At 42.0% G+C, this 16,650-nt stretch overlaps 1 protein-coding gene across 1 annotated transcript in view; it reads right to left on the minus strand.

Moving 5' to 3' along the window:
* The window catches only part of DOCK2 (dedicator of cytokinesis 2), a 1,347,187-nt gene that overhangs the window by 349,528 nt on the left and 981,009 nt on the right, over positions 1-16,650 (minus strand). The window contains exons 41-42 of the mRNA XM_077266018.1: positions 11,323-11,464; positions 6,473-6,554 (exon numbers count right to left, since the gene is read on the minus strand). Coding sequence (XP_077122133.1) covers positions 6,473-6,554; positions 11,323-11,464 — 224 coding nt within the window. The remainder of the gene's footprint in view (positions 1-6,472; positions 6,555-11,322; positions 11,465-16,650) is intronic.

Here is a 16,650-nt window from a genome sequence, read left to right on the forward strand (position 1 = left end):
TGCTAACTTTTATCGTCGATTTATTGCTGGTTTTTCTGATGTTGTAAAACCATTGACTGATTTGACTAAGAAGGGTGCTGATGTTGCTGATTGGTCCCCTGATGCTGTGGAGGCCTTTCGGGAGCTCAAGCGCCGCTTTTCTTCCGCCCCAGTGTTGCGTCAGCCTGATGTTGCTCTTCCTTTTCAGGTTGAGGTCGACGCTTCTGAAATCGGAGCTGGGGCGGTGTTGTCGCAGAGAAGTTCCGACTGCTCCGTGATGAGACCTTGTGCTTTTTTTTCCCGTAAATTTTCGCCCGCCGAGCGGAATTATGATATTGGGAATCGGGAGCTTTTGGCCATGAAGTGGGCTTTTGAGGAGTGGCGTCACTGGCTTGAGGGGGCCAGACATTAGGTGGTGGTATTGACTGACCACAAAAATTTAATTTACCTTGAGTCTGCCAGGCGCCTGAATCCTAGACAAGCGCGCTGGTCGTTGTTTTTCTCTCGGTTTAATTTTGTGGTGTCTTACCTACCGGGTTCTAAGAATGTTAAGGCGGATGCCCTTTCTAGGAGTTTTGAGCCTGACTCCCCTGGTAATTCTGAGCCCACAGGTATCCTTAAAGATGGAGTGATATTGTCTGCCGTTTCTCCAGACCTGCGGCGGGCCTTGCAGGAGTTTCAGGCGGATAGACCTGATCGTTGCCCACCTGGCAGACTGTTTGTTCCTGATGATTGGACCAGTAGAGTCATCTCTGAGGTTCATTCTTCTGCGTTGGCAGGTCATCCTGGAATCTTTGGTACCAGGGATTTGGTGGCAAGGTCCTTCTGGTGGCCTTCCCTGTCACGAGATGTGCGAGGCTTTGTGCAGTCTTGTGACGTTTGTGCTCGGGCCAAGCCTTGTTGTTCTCGGGCTAGTGGACTGTTGTTACCCTTGCCTATCCCGAAGAGGCCTTGGACGCACATCTCGATGGATTATATTTCGGATCTGCCTGTTTCTCAGAAGATGTCTGTCATCTGGGTGGTGTGTGACCGTTTCTCTAAGATGGTCCATCTGGTTCCCTTGCCTAAGTTGCCTTCTTCTTCCGAGTTGGTTCCTCTGTTTTTTCAAAATGTTGTTCGTTTGCATGGTATTCCGGAGAATATCGTTTCTGACAGAGGGACCCAATTCGTGTCTAGATTTTGGCGGGCATTCTGTGCTAGGATGGGCATAGATTTGTCTTTTTCGTCTGCTTTCCATCCTCAGACTAATGGCCAGACCGAGCGGACTAATCAGACCTTGGAGACATATTTGAGGTGTTTTGTGTCTGCGGATCAGGATGATTGGGTTGCTTTTTTGCCTTTGGCGGAGTTCGCCCTCAATAATCGGGCCAGCTCTGCCACCTTGGTGTCCCCATTTTTCTGTAATTCGGGGTTTCATCCTCGATTTTCCTCCGGTCAAGTGGAATCTTCGGATTGTCCTGGAGTGGATGCTGTGGTGGAGAGGTTGCATCAGATTTGGGGGCAGGTGGTGGACAATTTGAAGTTGTCCCAGGAGAAGACTCAGCTTTTTGCCAACCGCCGTCGTCGTGTTGGTCCTCGGCTTTGTGTTGGGGACTTGGTGTGGTTGTCTTCTCGTTTTGTCCCTATGAGGGTTTCTTCTCCTAAGTTTAAGCCTCGGTTCATCGGCCCGTACAAGATATTGGAGATTCTTAACCCTGTGTCCTTCCGTTTGGACCTCCCTGCATCCTTTTCGATTCATAATGTTTTTCATCGGTCATTGTTGCGCAGGTATGAGGTACCAGCTGTGCCTTCCGTTGAGCCTCCTGCTCCGGTGTTGGTTGAGGGTGAGTTGGAGTACGTTGTGGAAAAGATCTTGGACTCTCGTGTTTCCAGACGGAAACTCCAGTATCTGGTCAAATGGAAGGGATACGGTCAGGAGGATAATTCTTGGGTCACTGCCTCTGATGTTCATGCCTCCGATCTTGTCCGTGCCTTTCATAGGGCTCATCCTGATCGCCCTGGTGGTTCTGGTGAGGGTTCGGTGCCCCCTCCTTGAGGGGGGGGTACTGTTGTGAAATTGGATTCTGGGCTCCCCCGGTGGCCACTTGTGGAATTTAACTTGTGTGCATCATCCCCTCTGTTCACCTGCTCCTATCAGGATGTGGGAGTCGCTATATAACCTTGCTCCTCTGTCAGTTTCATGCCGGTCAACAATGTAATCAGTAGCCTTTCTGTGCATGTTCCTGCTACTAGACAACTCCCAGCTAAGTTGGACTTTTGTCCTTGTGTGTTTTTGCATTTTGTTCCTGTTCACAGCTGCTGTTTCGTTACTGTGTCTGGAAAACTCTTGTGAGCGGAAATTGCCACTCTGGTGTTATGAGTTAATGCTAGAGTCTTAAAGTAATTTCTGGATGGTGTTTTGATAGGGTTTTCTGCTGACCATGAAAGTGCCCTTTCTGTCTTCATGCTATCTAGTAAGCGGACCTCGATTTTGCTAAACCTATTTTCATACTACGTTTGTCATTTCATCTTAAATCACCGCCAATATATGTGGGGGCCTCTGTCTGCCTTTTGGGAAAATTTCTCTAGAGGTGAGCCAGGACTGTCTTTTCCTCTGCTAGGATTAGGTAGTTCTCCGGCTGGCGCTGGGCATCTAGGGATAAAAAAACGTAGGCATGCTACCCGGCCACTTCTAGTTGTGCGGCAGGTTTAGTTCATGGTCAGTATAGTTTCCATCTTCCAAGAGCTAGTTCTCATATATGCTGGGCTATGTTCTCTCGCCATTGAGAATCATGACACTTCTCCTTTCTTCCAACTGTACCTTTAACCCAATCCCACCTCTACCCTCTCTTATCCTCTTTTCTTTTGAAGTCCACACTGTCCGCATCTACTCCCCCTACAACCTCCAAATGGCCATCATATACCGACCTCCGGGCCCGACCACTGCCTTTATTGACCAATTCTCGACCTTGCTCCTTCACTTTCTCTCTGCTGACATTCCCACCATCATCATGGGTGATTTCAACATCCCCATTGACACCCACCAGTCATCAGCCTCCAAACTCCAAACTCCTGTCCCTTACTTCATCCTTTGGACTTACTCAGTGGTCCTCCTCAACCACCCACACAGACGGACACACAATATACCTTGTCTTCACCCATTTCTGCTCCCTATCTAACTTCACAACCTCCCCTCTCCCTCTATCTGACCACCATCTACTCACTTTCTCACCCCTGTCCTCCTCACCTGTCACCCATGTCAAGCAACATGCGCACCCACGCAGGAACCTTGCACACCTAGACACCCACACACTCTCTGACTCTATCCTACCACTAGCATCCATATCCTCACTCCATGACACAGACACTGCCATTACTTTCTAGAATGAAACTCTTGCATCAGCTATTGACATGGTCGCCTCTGTCATGCATAGCAGAGTGCGAAGGACCAATAGACAACCCTGGCACAACATTACTAAAAAGCTTTGGCAAGTATCCAGAATTGCAGAATGGCATTGGAAGAAAACACATTCGCAAGATGATTTCACTGCACTCAAAAAAGCAACACTCGCATTCAAATCAGCTCTCACCTCTGCTAAACAGGCCTACTTCACAACCCTCATATCTTCCTTATCCCACAACCCCAAACAGTTGTTCAACACTTTTAACTCCCTCCTGCACCCACCACCACCTCCTCCGACTTCCCTAATCGTTGCCGATGACTTTGCCACGCACTTCAAAAATAAGATCGACCAAACAAGGCAAATCTTTGTCGTCAAACTACCACAACCCCTTTGTATACCAGATCAATTCCCAAACCCCATAACTTCCCTCTCAAAAATCACTGAAGGGGAGCTTGCTCATCTTCTCTCCAAATCACACCTCGCCACTTGTGCACTTGACCCCAACCCATCGCACCTCCTCTCCAACCTCACCACAACACTAATCCCATCCCTAACCCACCTTTTCAAACTATCACTAACTTCTGGTGCCTTCCCCACTGTTTCAAACATGCCACAATCACACCTATCCTCAAAAAGCCATCCCTTGACCCAAGCGCTATGTCCAGCTATCTTTGCTCCCATTTGCATCCAAACTCCTTGAGCAGCACGTCCATGCTGAACTTTCCACTCACCTTGCATCTAACTCTCTCTTCGACAGCCTACAATCTGGCTTCTGTCCCCACCATTCCACTGAGACTGCCCTGGCCAAAATTACGAACGACTTACTTACAACCAAAGCTAACAGACAATTCTCTATACTCCTACTTCTAGACCTGTCCTCTGCCTTCAACACAGTTGACCACTGCCTACTACTTCAGATTTTCTCTTTCTTTGGGTTCAAAGACCTCGCCCTATCTTGGATCTCCTCATACCTTACCAACCTTACATTTAGTGTTTCCTACTCCCATACTACCTCTTCTTCTTGCCCACTCTCTGTTGGTGTCCCTCAAGGCTCTGTTCTTGGGCCCTTACTCTTGTCAATCTATACACTCGGCCTGGGACAACTCATAAGGTCCTATGGCTTCCAGTACCATCTATATGCTGATGACACTCAGACACTCTGGGATTCTGGAGAGCAGAGAGATCTACCTCTCTGGCCCAGATGTTACCTATCAGCCATATCTTCTTTCTTCTCCTCTCGATTCCTCAAGCTCAATGTGGACAAATCTGAACTAATTATCTTTCCTCCATCTCGCATTTCTTCCCCACCTGATCTGTCTTTCACAACAAATTAATTCACACTTTCCCCTGTCCCCAAAATCTGCTGTCTTGGAGAAACCCTGGATTCTGCCCTGTCCTTCAAACTGCACATCCAAGCTCTCACCACCTCCTGTTGCCTCCAGCTCAAAAATATTTCCAGAATCTGTCCTTTCCTCAACCCTCACTCTACCAAAATGCTTGTGCATGCCCTAATCATCTCCCGCCTCGACTACTGCAACATCCTCCTCTGTGGCCTACCTTCTAATACTCTCCCATCCCTCCAGTCCTTCCTTAACTCTGCTGCCTGACTAATTAATCTCTCTCCTCGCTACACTCCTGCTTCCCCTCTTTGCAAATCCCTTCACTGGCTCCCAATTTCCCAGCGTATCCAGTTTAAACTACTAACACTGACCTTCAAAGCCATCCATAACCTTTCCCCTCTGTATATTTCCAAACTAATCTCTCAATATCTTCCCTCACATAATCTCCGGTCCTCCCAGGACCACCTCCTCCCCTCCACACTTATTCGCTCCTCACCCAGTCGCCTCCAAGACTTCTCCAGAATATCCCCCATCATCTGGAACTCTGTGCCCCAACACATCCAGTTATCCACCACATTTGGATCCTTCAAAAGAAACCTGAAAACCCACCTCTTCAAAGAAGCTTACAACCTGTAATGACCACACAGCCACCTCAACACCATCGGAGCTACTGCAACCCCCGACCTACTGTCTCCTTCCCCATAATCCTGTAGAATGTAAGCCCACAAGGGCAGGGTCCTCTTCCCTCTGTATCAGTCTTTCATTGTTAGTTTTGCTTACTGTAAGTGATATTTGTATTTTGATGTAACCCTTTCTCATGTACAGCACCATGGAATCAATGGTGCTATATAAATAAATAAATAATAATAATAATAATAATAATAATAGCTCTTAGATCGTGCACTGCTCTGGTTCACTTTTCTGCACATTTTTTTGCATATGTATTTTAGTTTCTATTTTGTATGATTCCAATGGAATAATTTTGTTATTCACAATTTTACGATTCACCTAATAAAGTTTTTTTTTTAATTGTGTTGTTCTTGCATGTTAGTCCAGAAATGTCCCAAATTAAAGGCTGTAAAGTAAAATTTTACTTATTTTGCCAATTTATATTAAGGATTATTGCACTAATTATTAAAGCCTATATTGGGATTAGAGTATCCTTCTAATATCTTCTCAAACTGAATTAAAAAAAAAGTATTATTAGGCACTGTCTATACCTTAGTACAGTAAATTTAAATATGCAAATTGCCTCTGCTGAAAAAAAGAGGACTTAACTCTATAGCGCCACCTATTGGAAGTAGCGATCCTACAAGTCACAATCAACCCTTTAACGAGTCGTGCAATATGACTTAGGATAAAAGCCAAATCAGTATCTCAATTCGCGAATTTTGCGAATTGAGATACTGATTTGGCTTTTATCCTAAGTCATATTGCACGACTCGTTAAAGGGTTGATTGTGACTGGTAGGATCGCTACTTCCAATAGGTGGCGCTATAGAGTTAAGTCCTCTTTTTTTCAGCAGAGGCAATTTGCATATTTAAATTCCCAGAGGAGCATTGCACGGCGAATAAGCCTCCTTACCTTGACAAGCCAGCTGGTATGTCACTCTCCATAAGGAGAAACGTTACCCCTTAGACCCCACTACAGTAAATTTAGTCAGTTTATCTCATATATTCATTATACTATGTATTTTGGCATTTAATTTTGTCATTATCCTGTAAGTTATCAGAAAAGAAATGAGAAAATAATAATAAACTTATAATTTACTTTATAATCTGATCAGGTACAGGTTTATTCTTAAACCGAGGTTGTTCCTCCAACACAGGCTGTACTGTAAAACATTGGATATCTGTTAAAAATCAGTTAAGGTAGAAAGATAAATTGGTCACTGAAAATGTCAACTGACCTAATAAAACATCACTCAAGATCAGACAGCAATCCAACAGTATATAACGCCTAAAAAATCTGATGTACAACAGTCAATGACTAGTACAAAAGGAATATGAATTAGAATTATGTATAAAATCTTGAATGGTACGCGTCAGGAATGCCCCCTATCGCCTTTGCTATATGTTCTATGCATAGAGCCTTTAGCTGCCATGATACGACAAAATCCTAATATTTCAGTAGTGGAGGTGAGAAATAAAGTTTACAAGATTTCATTGTTTGTGGCTTATGTACTTTTGACCCTTACTAAACTTCACACTACATTATCCAATCTCATCGAGGTCTTAAATATATACGGGGGCTATCTGATTATAAAATAAGCACTACTAAAACAGAAGCCATGCCGCTAAATGTTCCTGTGGGCGTTCTGGTTCACTTGAAATGAAACTTTAAATTTAGATAGAAAACTGACACTGTCAAGTATTTGGGGGTTCACTTGTCCTCATCTTACAACACACTTTATAAATAATAATATATATTAGGTCATTGTTCTCTGAATTGAGGAAATTATTAGATAAATGGATGCCTCCTTTCGCTTTCCTTGACGGGTCATATAGCCTTCATTAAGATGTCTCTTCTCTCCAAGGTGCTTTACTATTTTGAAACTCTTCCAGTTAAAGTCCCCATGGGGGAACTTAAGTCCCTTCAGGCTTCTATAATGATTCATCTGGAATGGTAAGAGGCATCGTATCTCTAAGCGTGTCCTTGTCCCCCATAAGACGCAGATGGTCTCTCTGTTCCTGATATTGTTGGGTACTACTGGGCCGCTTATTTGCGTAGGATCCTCTCTTGGGCCTCTTTGTGGGCTTTTAACAAATGGACGGAAATAGAAAAGTTATGGTTAGACCCAATCCATCCGAATGCCTTATTATGGACTAACAAACCCATCAGGGTTTCAGTCCCGCTATTGGGACCTATACAGTTCACAAGAGAGCTTTGATTATCGTGTATGAGGAGTTTAACTTGGCTTCTAGCAGCTCGCCAATGATATCATTTATTTATCTGCCTCAGATTCCAAATAGCTTGGACCCTGCAATGGCTTGGCTCACATTTAACCTGTGCTCTGTATTGAACACTTACATTTTGGATGGATTTAGACACAAACCCAATGTGAGTCAGACGGAATTCCCGCTGCACCTATAATCAGAAAGATGGAGTCACTTTGGAATCTGATTGGCATTCTTTCTGGTGGTGTAGGTCTTCGTAAGCATGTTTGTGCATACCTTAGGTCGAGATCAGACAGCAGTACTAAACCTTGAGCCAGTCAAGTCCACAAACTACCGTAGTTACATGAGCAGCTCTATATGCTGCTCACCCATATAGCAGATGAGTAAAGGAGCTACCTGCTGTTTGATCTGATTTACTCTCCTGTTAAATGCATGCAAATTAGTGCATTAATCTTTGTGGAAAATTGTCCCTGTTCACTGCTACATTGGCTATAATGGGTTTGTGTTCTCTCTATGTGTGGTAGAGGAGTTAAAGGGGTATTCCCGCATCCAAGATTCTATCCAAAATGTAGTAGCTGTAATAATATTAGCAAATACATTGGACTGCTAAAGTATTCACCCTCTTGGCTTTTTACCTATTTTGCTGCATTACAACCGGTGTTCAAATACTTTTGTAATCTGATTTGTGTGTGATGCATCAGCACTAAATATATCGAATCAAAATTCCCATATTCAAATATTATAGGAAGAAGAGGCAATGGCAAAAAATATAACAAATGTAATAAAATAAATTTTAATGAAAATATTTAAAAGAAAATGTTAATGTACAACAGGAAACATTCTTAATAAAAAATGCGCTGGGAACAACATCCAAGCAGGACACAAACAAATCCAAAAATATAATGTAATGTAACAATCCACAAGTAAAAATAGATGCACTGAAGTGAATGTGCCCTTACTGCAATGTGCTAGCTATATAATGTGAAGACAGAGCATGAAAAGAAACATGGAAGCTAATTTCTTATGGCCATAAACGGTACTGTGCCGCATCCAATGTGATATAACTGCTCTATATCTCTAATGTTACCAAAGAAACCACTATATAGCCTAACCAGAGCAGCAAACTACTATGGAGACTAAACTTCTATAGCGCACAGGCTATGCACATGTAGGTGCTAAGAACCTTTCAACAACATAGGGGGCATTTGAGGAAGCCAGTCAGGTGAAACGGCGCTGTCGGGGTCACTGTGGAACACTCCGGGTTTGTGAACACTTATCCATGTAAGTTCCTATACCATTATGCATAATCCACTTTCATTGTACTATGCACTTTAGTTCTATCCAATATGTTGTTGAAAGGTTATTAGCACCTACATGTGCATAGCCTGTGCGCTATAGAAGTTTAGTCTCCATAGTAGTTTGCTGCTCTGGTTAGGCTATATAGTGGTTTCTTTGGTAACATTAGATTAATTAGATTAATATATAGCTAGCACATTGCAGTAAGGGCACATTCACTTCAGTGCATCTATTTTTACTTGTGGATTGTTACATTACATTATATTTTTGGATTTGTTTGTGTCCTGCTTGGATGTTGTTCCCAGCGCATTTTTTATTAAGAATGTTTCCTGTTGTACATTAACATTTTCTTTTAAATATTTTCATTAAAATTTATTTTATTACATTTGTTATATTTTTTGCCATTGCCTCTTCTTCCTATAATATTTGTACATGGGAATTTTGATTCGATATGTTCTTTTTGAGGTGTGCACAACACTGTTTATGGACGTATGATAAAATCAGCACTAAATAGTCTAAATTGGTGAAGTGAGAAAAATATAGGCATACATAAAATTTATGAGATCAAATAACTAAAAATTGGCACATGTATATGTATTCACCCCTTTTGCGATGAAGCCTCTCAAAATATCTAGCGCAAGCACTTAATTTCATAAGTCACATACTTAGTTAAAGGGAACCTGTCAGCAGGATTGTGCACAGAAACCTACAGACAGTGTCAGGTCGGCACCATTATGCTGATTAAAATAACTTGGTTGATGAAATCTGTCTTTTAGTTGTTGTTTAATCTTTATATTCAGTTTTCAGTTAATGAAATACTCGTGCTCATGGGTGGCCTGTGGGGGGTCTTCATGTGGAGCTCTAATTAGGTATTCGTTATGCAGACTGCTGACAGATTATTGATCCCTCACTGACCTGCCCCCTAGTTTACATAATGAATATCTGTACATACTGCAAAAAAAAAACCACCTTCTGCAGGCAGGTGCCGGTCATGGCTCCTGAACTGCAGCATAATCGCTTGTTTAGTGTGGTGTTAAAAAATGTGGTTGAGGCTCCGTCGCCATCTTGCTAGAGAAGGAAAAAAAAATTCAAGATGTCTGCATTATGAATACCTAATCAGAGCATCACATGAAGCCCTCACATGCCGTCTCAGTGCACGAGCATATCATTAACTGAAAATAAAGAATAAACAAACACAAGATGGATTTCATCTACCAAGGTATCATTTTAATCAATGTAACTGCGCCGACCTGAAATGGTCTGTAAGTTATCCTTCTGACAGGTTACCTTTAACCCCTTCATGACCAGAGGTATTTTTGGTTTTGAGTTTTCATTTTTTGCTACCTTTCTTCCCAGAGCCACAGCTTTTTTATTTTTTGCGGGATGAGTTGTACTTTTGAATGACACTATTGGTTTTATCATATCGTGTCCTGGAAAAGGGGAAAAAAGTCAAAGTGCGGTGAAATTGCAAAAAAAGTGCAGTCCCACAGTTATTATTTTGTTTTGCTTTTTTACTAGGTTCACTAACTGCTCAAATTGACCTGCCATTATGATTCTCCAGGTCATTACGAGTACATAGATAAAAAAGAACCTAGACATGTCTGGTGTCTAAGTGTTGATAAAAAAATTCCAAAATTTGTTTAAAAAAAAATTGCCCCATTTCCCACGGGTGGTGTGGGGAGCAATGAATATTCATTTCTCTTTACCAGCAGGTACAGGCTTTAGCCGCAGCAGCCGGATACGGCCTCCTGTCACCTGCTGCTCCATCGGCGCCAGGCGGGCCCACCTGACTCACGGGCCCCTTAGCATTCACAGGCCCCATAGCAGCTGCATAATGTGCAGCTATTAGTGACACACCACTGGCTGGGGGCCCCTGAGGCAGCGTGGGCCCTAGGCAGCTGCCGGTCCTGTTTGTCAACCGATGTCAGTGCCTGGGCTCACCAGAGAATCCTCTAGTTTTCCAGTGGGCCTGTCCGACCCTGATCTATACTGTAGTATACTATACCTCCTGGGGCTGCTGTTTCTGTTCCTATCTCCATACCATCCTGCTCCTGAAACAGTCACTGCAAAGCCATGTAAGCCACCCACCTTCTATCTTCCCACTGTGTTTCACAGTGCTAGATCCTACTGTAATGGAGACTGCTAGGCATGCACTCACTAGCCTAGCACTTCACAAACTTCTTTTGGCAAGAGTATTCAGACACAGATAATTCATGTCCAGTTGTTTTTAAGCTTGTGCCAACTTTTAAATATAATACAGCTGTACAGTTTAGCCATATAACTGGCTTCAAATTGAAATCTCCCATGCCCAATCACATAAGTAATAGAAACCAGTGCAAGTGAATGGAATAAGTACTTTAAGACTGATAATTTAAAGAAGAGACTGCTACACGAGTTTATGGCCATTATATTATCAGAAAAGGATACACTGTCCAGGGGAGTTTTTGATATCTTCTCCAGGGTATGAGGTAGTGTTCAGCTTTTCTGAAAGAGGAAATTGACTCATCAACTGTGACAAAAAATCTTCTCTGCGCTCATATTCTTTTCCTCGATAAATGAAGACCTTGTTCTGCAAATATATTTAAACATAGGTGTTATTACATTATAAGTATTTCAAAATTAAACAAAATTTAAAAAAAGACTTAATTAGCTTTGTCCATGTTGGAAATACACTCCTCAACATTGAAATTGAGACATTAAGAAGGACAAGTCGTATAATTATGGAAATCAATACAGATGTAACGATATGTGTGATGACACAGCAATAAGTCTTAATTATGCCAGACATATTGTTCAGTAGGACCAGGGACATTAGCCATTGTTCATATGTGCCTGTAAGTTGACTCTTATTGTATGGAAATCTGAGGAATGCCTGCTGATTATGTATTGTATCAGCCACTTGCAGTTTACTAGTCTACAAACTTTGGGGGGTCAAATTTTTGTTAATTTGTGGAATACATATGGTATCAGCCCTCGCGGTTTTCTAGTTTACACATATTAGATGACAAAGATGCAGGTTCATTGAACAATAGGACAATGAGGGATTATCTCCTCCCACCTTCCCCCCAATCCTGTGTGAGAATGCCCTGAATGAGGGATGATGGTATAAAAGGGGCCTGTCTCCCTCTCCAGAGAGACTCTTCAGGACATCAGCCGAGGAACCATGGCTCCAACTGGTGGAACACAGATCTGCTCCACTTCCCATCACTGAAATCACAACAATGTTTGGAGAACCCAGATTTGGACAATCAGGTCATCTGATGACATACCTCACAGTACTTGGTCAGCTTCCTAAGCTTGCTGCTATCTAGTCTTTGTGAGTGCCCGGCAAAAGCGGTGTGCTACTGGTTGCGGTAGTTGGCCCTGGATGCACTTAAGTTGCAGAAGTTCTTATCCCTGGTGATCCAGCAGAAGGCTCATTTGCACCATCTTGTGTACTTCCTGGAATTGTACTATGTGTTGTTCACTCTTGGTGCTCCAATAACTATTACCCCAGTGTGTTACCCTCACCCTGTGTTGTCTCAGTAGTATTTTGCCCACAGGGAAGGAGTGCGGGCTTTCCGTGGGATGAGTTTTGGCCAGTATATTGTCTTTCTAAAGACCGCCAGGCCAGTCTGACAAGAGCACCCACTGACCCTCGTTTCTCCACAATATGTAAATGATAAAAACATGGAAATAACATGTTTAATACATTTCACTTTATTCAGTATCTAGTATCCACATAAAGACAAGCTCCTAGATGCCTTGGCATGCTGTCAAAAGGTTTATTAATGGTTGCCTGTGAAATGTTTTTACTCACTGAATTCATTTGGGCATGCAATTAACCAAGATCCACTTCTGGCAGTTCTATTTGCAATAGCTGATCAATAAAGTCTCAGATGTGTCCAAAAAGAGACAAGTCTGAAGACAATGCAGGCAATGCTTGCACATTTTAGCCATGCAGGCTGCTCAAATTAGCACACACAACATACAGTCTGTCGTTCTATTGAAAAACGGCTAATAGCACCAACCACAGCTGCTATGGGATTGTCCTGTTGAAAAATGTCTGATAGCATATACAATTGAAACCTGGTATATTTCTCCCTAAAACGCCCTGGTATTTCAGAGAAAATAAATGTTAAAGGACTTTCCCCATGTACATTCCAGGGATAGACCTAGTCTCAGACGCTGGTCCCTGGGCTAAACTCTAATGTTTATTTTCTCTTTATGCCTATTAGAAAAATATATACCTGGCTAGAGTTTTTTAGCCATGGTCTAAAACATGCAGCCCATGGGTTTGGGTAGGATTAATCAGATGAGAGGTTCCCTTTACAAATTACTCATATAAATGTTAAAGTATTTATTAATCTTTATTGTCATAGATGTAATGGTAAAATTTATAAAGCCATCTCTTGAGAGGGGACGTGTAATCTTCATATTGAGGATTTAAGCATGGTGTAAGGACTCTAGGTTCCTTGTTCATCTGTGGTGCTTTATTGCCATTTTCCAAGATAGCGTCTGCTGCCTCAAATCTGCTCATGTGATCTGTCTTTCCTGTCTTTATAAGCCTGGCTTGCTTCATACTCCTTGCTTGTGTATTCTGCCTGAATCCCTGGCTTGTGCTGCAAGAGACTTCCCCTCTTCAGATACTCCGGCTCCGCCTATTCAGCAAACCTTCTCAGCTCTCAGAGGTTCTCCTGCATTACTCTGCATTCTTCTCCTGCCTGCTGGGACATGTAAGCTCATCCTGCTACAGCTAATCTTGTTTGGTTTCCACAGCTAGATTATTTGACTGTTTCTGGACTCGAAGCTCTGCACTGCTTCTGGACTCTTTGCTAGTACTGCCAGCCCTGGTTTGACCTGTGTCTTATGATCTGCATTTTCCCAGAAAGTGCTACGCCCATAAGACTTTGCCGGCAGCAGAGCTGCTAATGAACTATTCCTAAGAAGAACCCTGTTTGCCGTCCACTAGAACTGTTGTGCACGTACTGCACCCATGTTTGTGCATTTAAATATTGACTTTGCCTGCAGCAGAGCTTCAAGGAACTTATCATGTTTTCAACTTATTTGCTGTGTTTTGAACTTGTTCACGCATTGCACCAGTGTTTGTTTTTTGAATAATACAGACTTATCACTATACTTGGTTCTGCCACTTATTTGTCTCAAGCCAAGAGATTCCTGAGTGTTCCACTATAATTGTTACACATGGCTTCATCATGGATTGAAGAACATAAGAGCTAGCATGCTAAGAACACTGACCCCCTGGTCAGCTAGGACTTCCTGCCGTGAAAAGGTAATTGAAGCAGACATGAAGTCCATTCACAGTTTACAGAAGAGTCAGGAAGGACATAAATTTAGCGCCTGGATAAACAAGTTCTCCAAAAGACACACTAGAAAATTACAGAGACACTCTGGCTCCAGTATCCTCTTAAGAATATTTGGGATATTGTGACAGGCATAGGTCCTATAGTTATGGGAGACATTTTCAGCATTTTGGGCTCAGGACTAATATCATTCATTAAACTGCATTGCCGTACGGCTTACCGATCAGCCCCGAATAATATCGGATAGATGCATAATGGTATACAATTATGAGAAAAAGGATAACAGTGTTTTCAACTTTTAACTTTCAGGCTCCATATCTCACCATCCACTACAGCTTCGAATTTGAGACTGCCATCATTTTATAGACAATCATCTTGCTATCTCATACATAAATTTTACTTTCAACTATATAGCATATGATTGGTTATGCAGATTCTTGTCGTGTCACTGCATTGTTACTGTTTTGCTCCTAAAAATCTAAATTTAAATTTTCATTATTTTGTCACTGTTTTGTAAATCTACTTATGGCTTTTAACACTGGTAAAAAGAATGCCCAGAAGGATTCAGGCAGAGTCTCAACCAAAATCTGATCTCAGGCCTCTTCTACACGTTCCAAAAGTTGGTGCATACTGGTAAACTCACTTGGGTAAGTATACAGTTTTTTCTTCAACTCTATCCACAAATGTTTGATTGGGCCCCCACAGTCCCCAGACATCAGCCCAAACAGCACCCCATTTTTCACACACGTGCCTAAAACTTTTGTGCAGTATTCTATGTGGATAGATACAGCAGGTGAAAAAAGTATTGAACACATCACCAATTTTATAATTAAATATATTTCTAAAGGTTCTATTGACTTGAAATTCTCACCAGATGTCAGTAACAACCTATCTAATCTACACGGGCAAAGAATTCAACCATAAATGTCCATAAATTATGTATAATAATGAGAAATGACACCGGGAAAAAGTATTCAACACATGAAGGAAGAGAGGTTGCAAAAGCCATGAATAGTCATGACAACAGCTGAAATCTACCAGCAATTAGAAAGCAATCCTGACACTGGGTGAACAATAATATCAGCTGGTTCAACTGATGGCCTATAAAAAGGTGTTGCATTACCAAGGTGCCCCACAAGAAACATCTCATGATGGGTAAAACCAGTCAGCTGCCTCAAAGTCTTCACATCCTTTTTGTTGCAAAACATACTGCTAGCATTAGTTACAGAAAAATTTGTAAACTACTGAAGGTCCCAGTGAGCATTGTTGGGGCCATAATCTGGAAGTGGAAAGAACATAATTTCACCAAAACCTGGTCAAGGCCAGATTCTCTGCAAGATTTCAGACAGAGGAGTGAAACAAATTATCAGAGGAGTTGTCCAAGAGGACCGCCTGTGAAGAGCTACAGAAAGACCCGGAATCAGCAGGTACAATTATTTCAAAGAAAACTATAAGTAATGCGCTCAACCTCCATGGCCTGTATGGACGCTCACCAAGCAAGGCTCTAGTACTGAATTAAAAGCATGTTCAAGTGCATTTAAAATTTGCTGAACAACATTTAGACAAGTCTGTAAAATACTAGGAGAATGTAGTCTGGTCAGACAAAAATTAAACTCTTTGGATGTCATAATATACACTATGTTAAAACACTATACCAACAGTAAAGTTTGGAGGTGGGGACATCATGGTGTGGCAAGATTGTGGCAGAAACTCTAATTGGTTTAAGGGAAAGAAAATGAAGCTGCTAGAATTGTCCAGTCAATCACCTGACCTGAAGTTAATAGAAAATTAATGGAAGGAACTAAATCTCAGAGTTCATAAATGGAGCCCATGGAACCTTCAGGATATGAAGAGTGTTTGTGTGGAAGAATGGGTCAAAATCACACCTGAGCAATGCATGAGACTAGTATTAAATAAATTTCACTAATTGTATTCAATACTTTCTCCCTGTGTAATTTTTCATTACTACATATAAAATTTATTTTATGGCCGGACATCTATGGTTTGATTTCTTTGCCTGAATGGATTTGATGGGTTGTTAGAAACATCTGGTGAAAATTTCATGTCAAGCGCAATTTTAAAAATATATTTACTTAGGAAACTGGTGATGTGTTCAATATTTATTTCACCTGCTGTATATACTGCAATATTACATTAAAGAGAACCTGTCAGTAGAATCAACCCTCCTAGCATGTCTATATGGATATGTAGAAAATCAACATAAAACTTAGCACTCAACTTAGGATGCTGGAACAGAAGAATTTATTTTGCAGTATACTCAAAACATTTCGGTTCAACATGAACCTTTCTCAGTTACGTATATGGAATACATGTGATGAATGGGGCCGGAAGTCAGTGGGCCACACAAATTCTATGCTGAGGGACCACAGCCAAGGTATGCAGAGAGAAGTGCTTTAGGAGAGCGAGGTGTAGGCGTGCATGCCACCAGACG

This window comes from Ranitomeya variabilis, chromosome 5, assembly GCF_051348905.1.
Source record: "Ranitomeya variabilis isolate aRanVar5 chromosome 5, aRanVar5.hap1, whole genome shotgun sequence".
Taxonomy (NCBI): Eukaryota; Metazoa; Chordata; class Amphibia; order Anura; family Dendrobatidae; genus Ranitomeya; species Ranitomeya variabilis.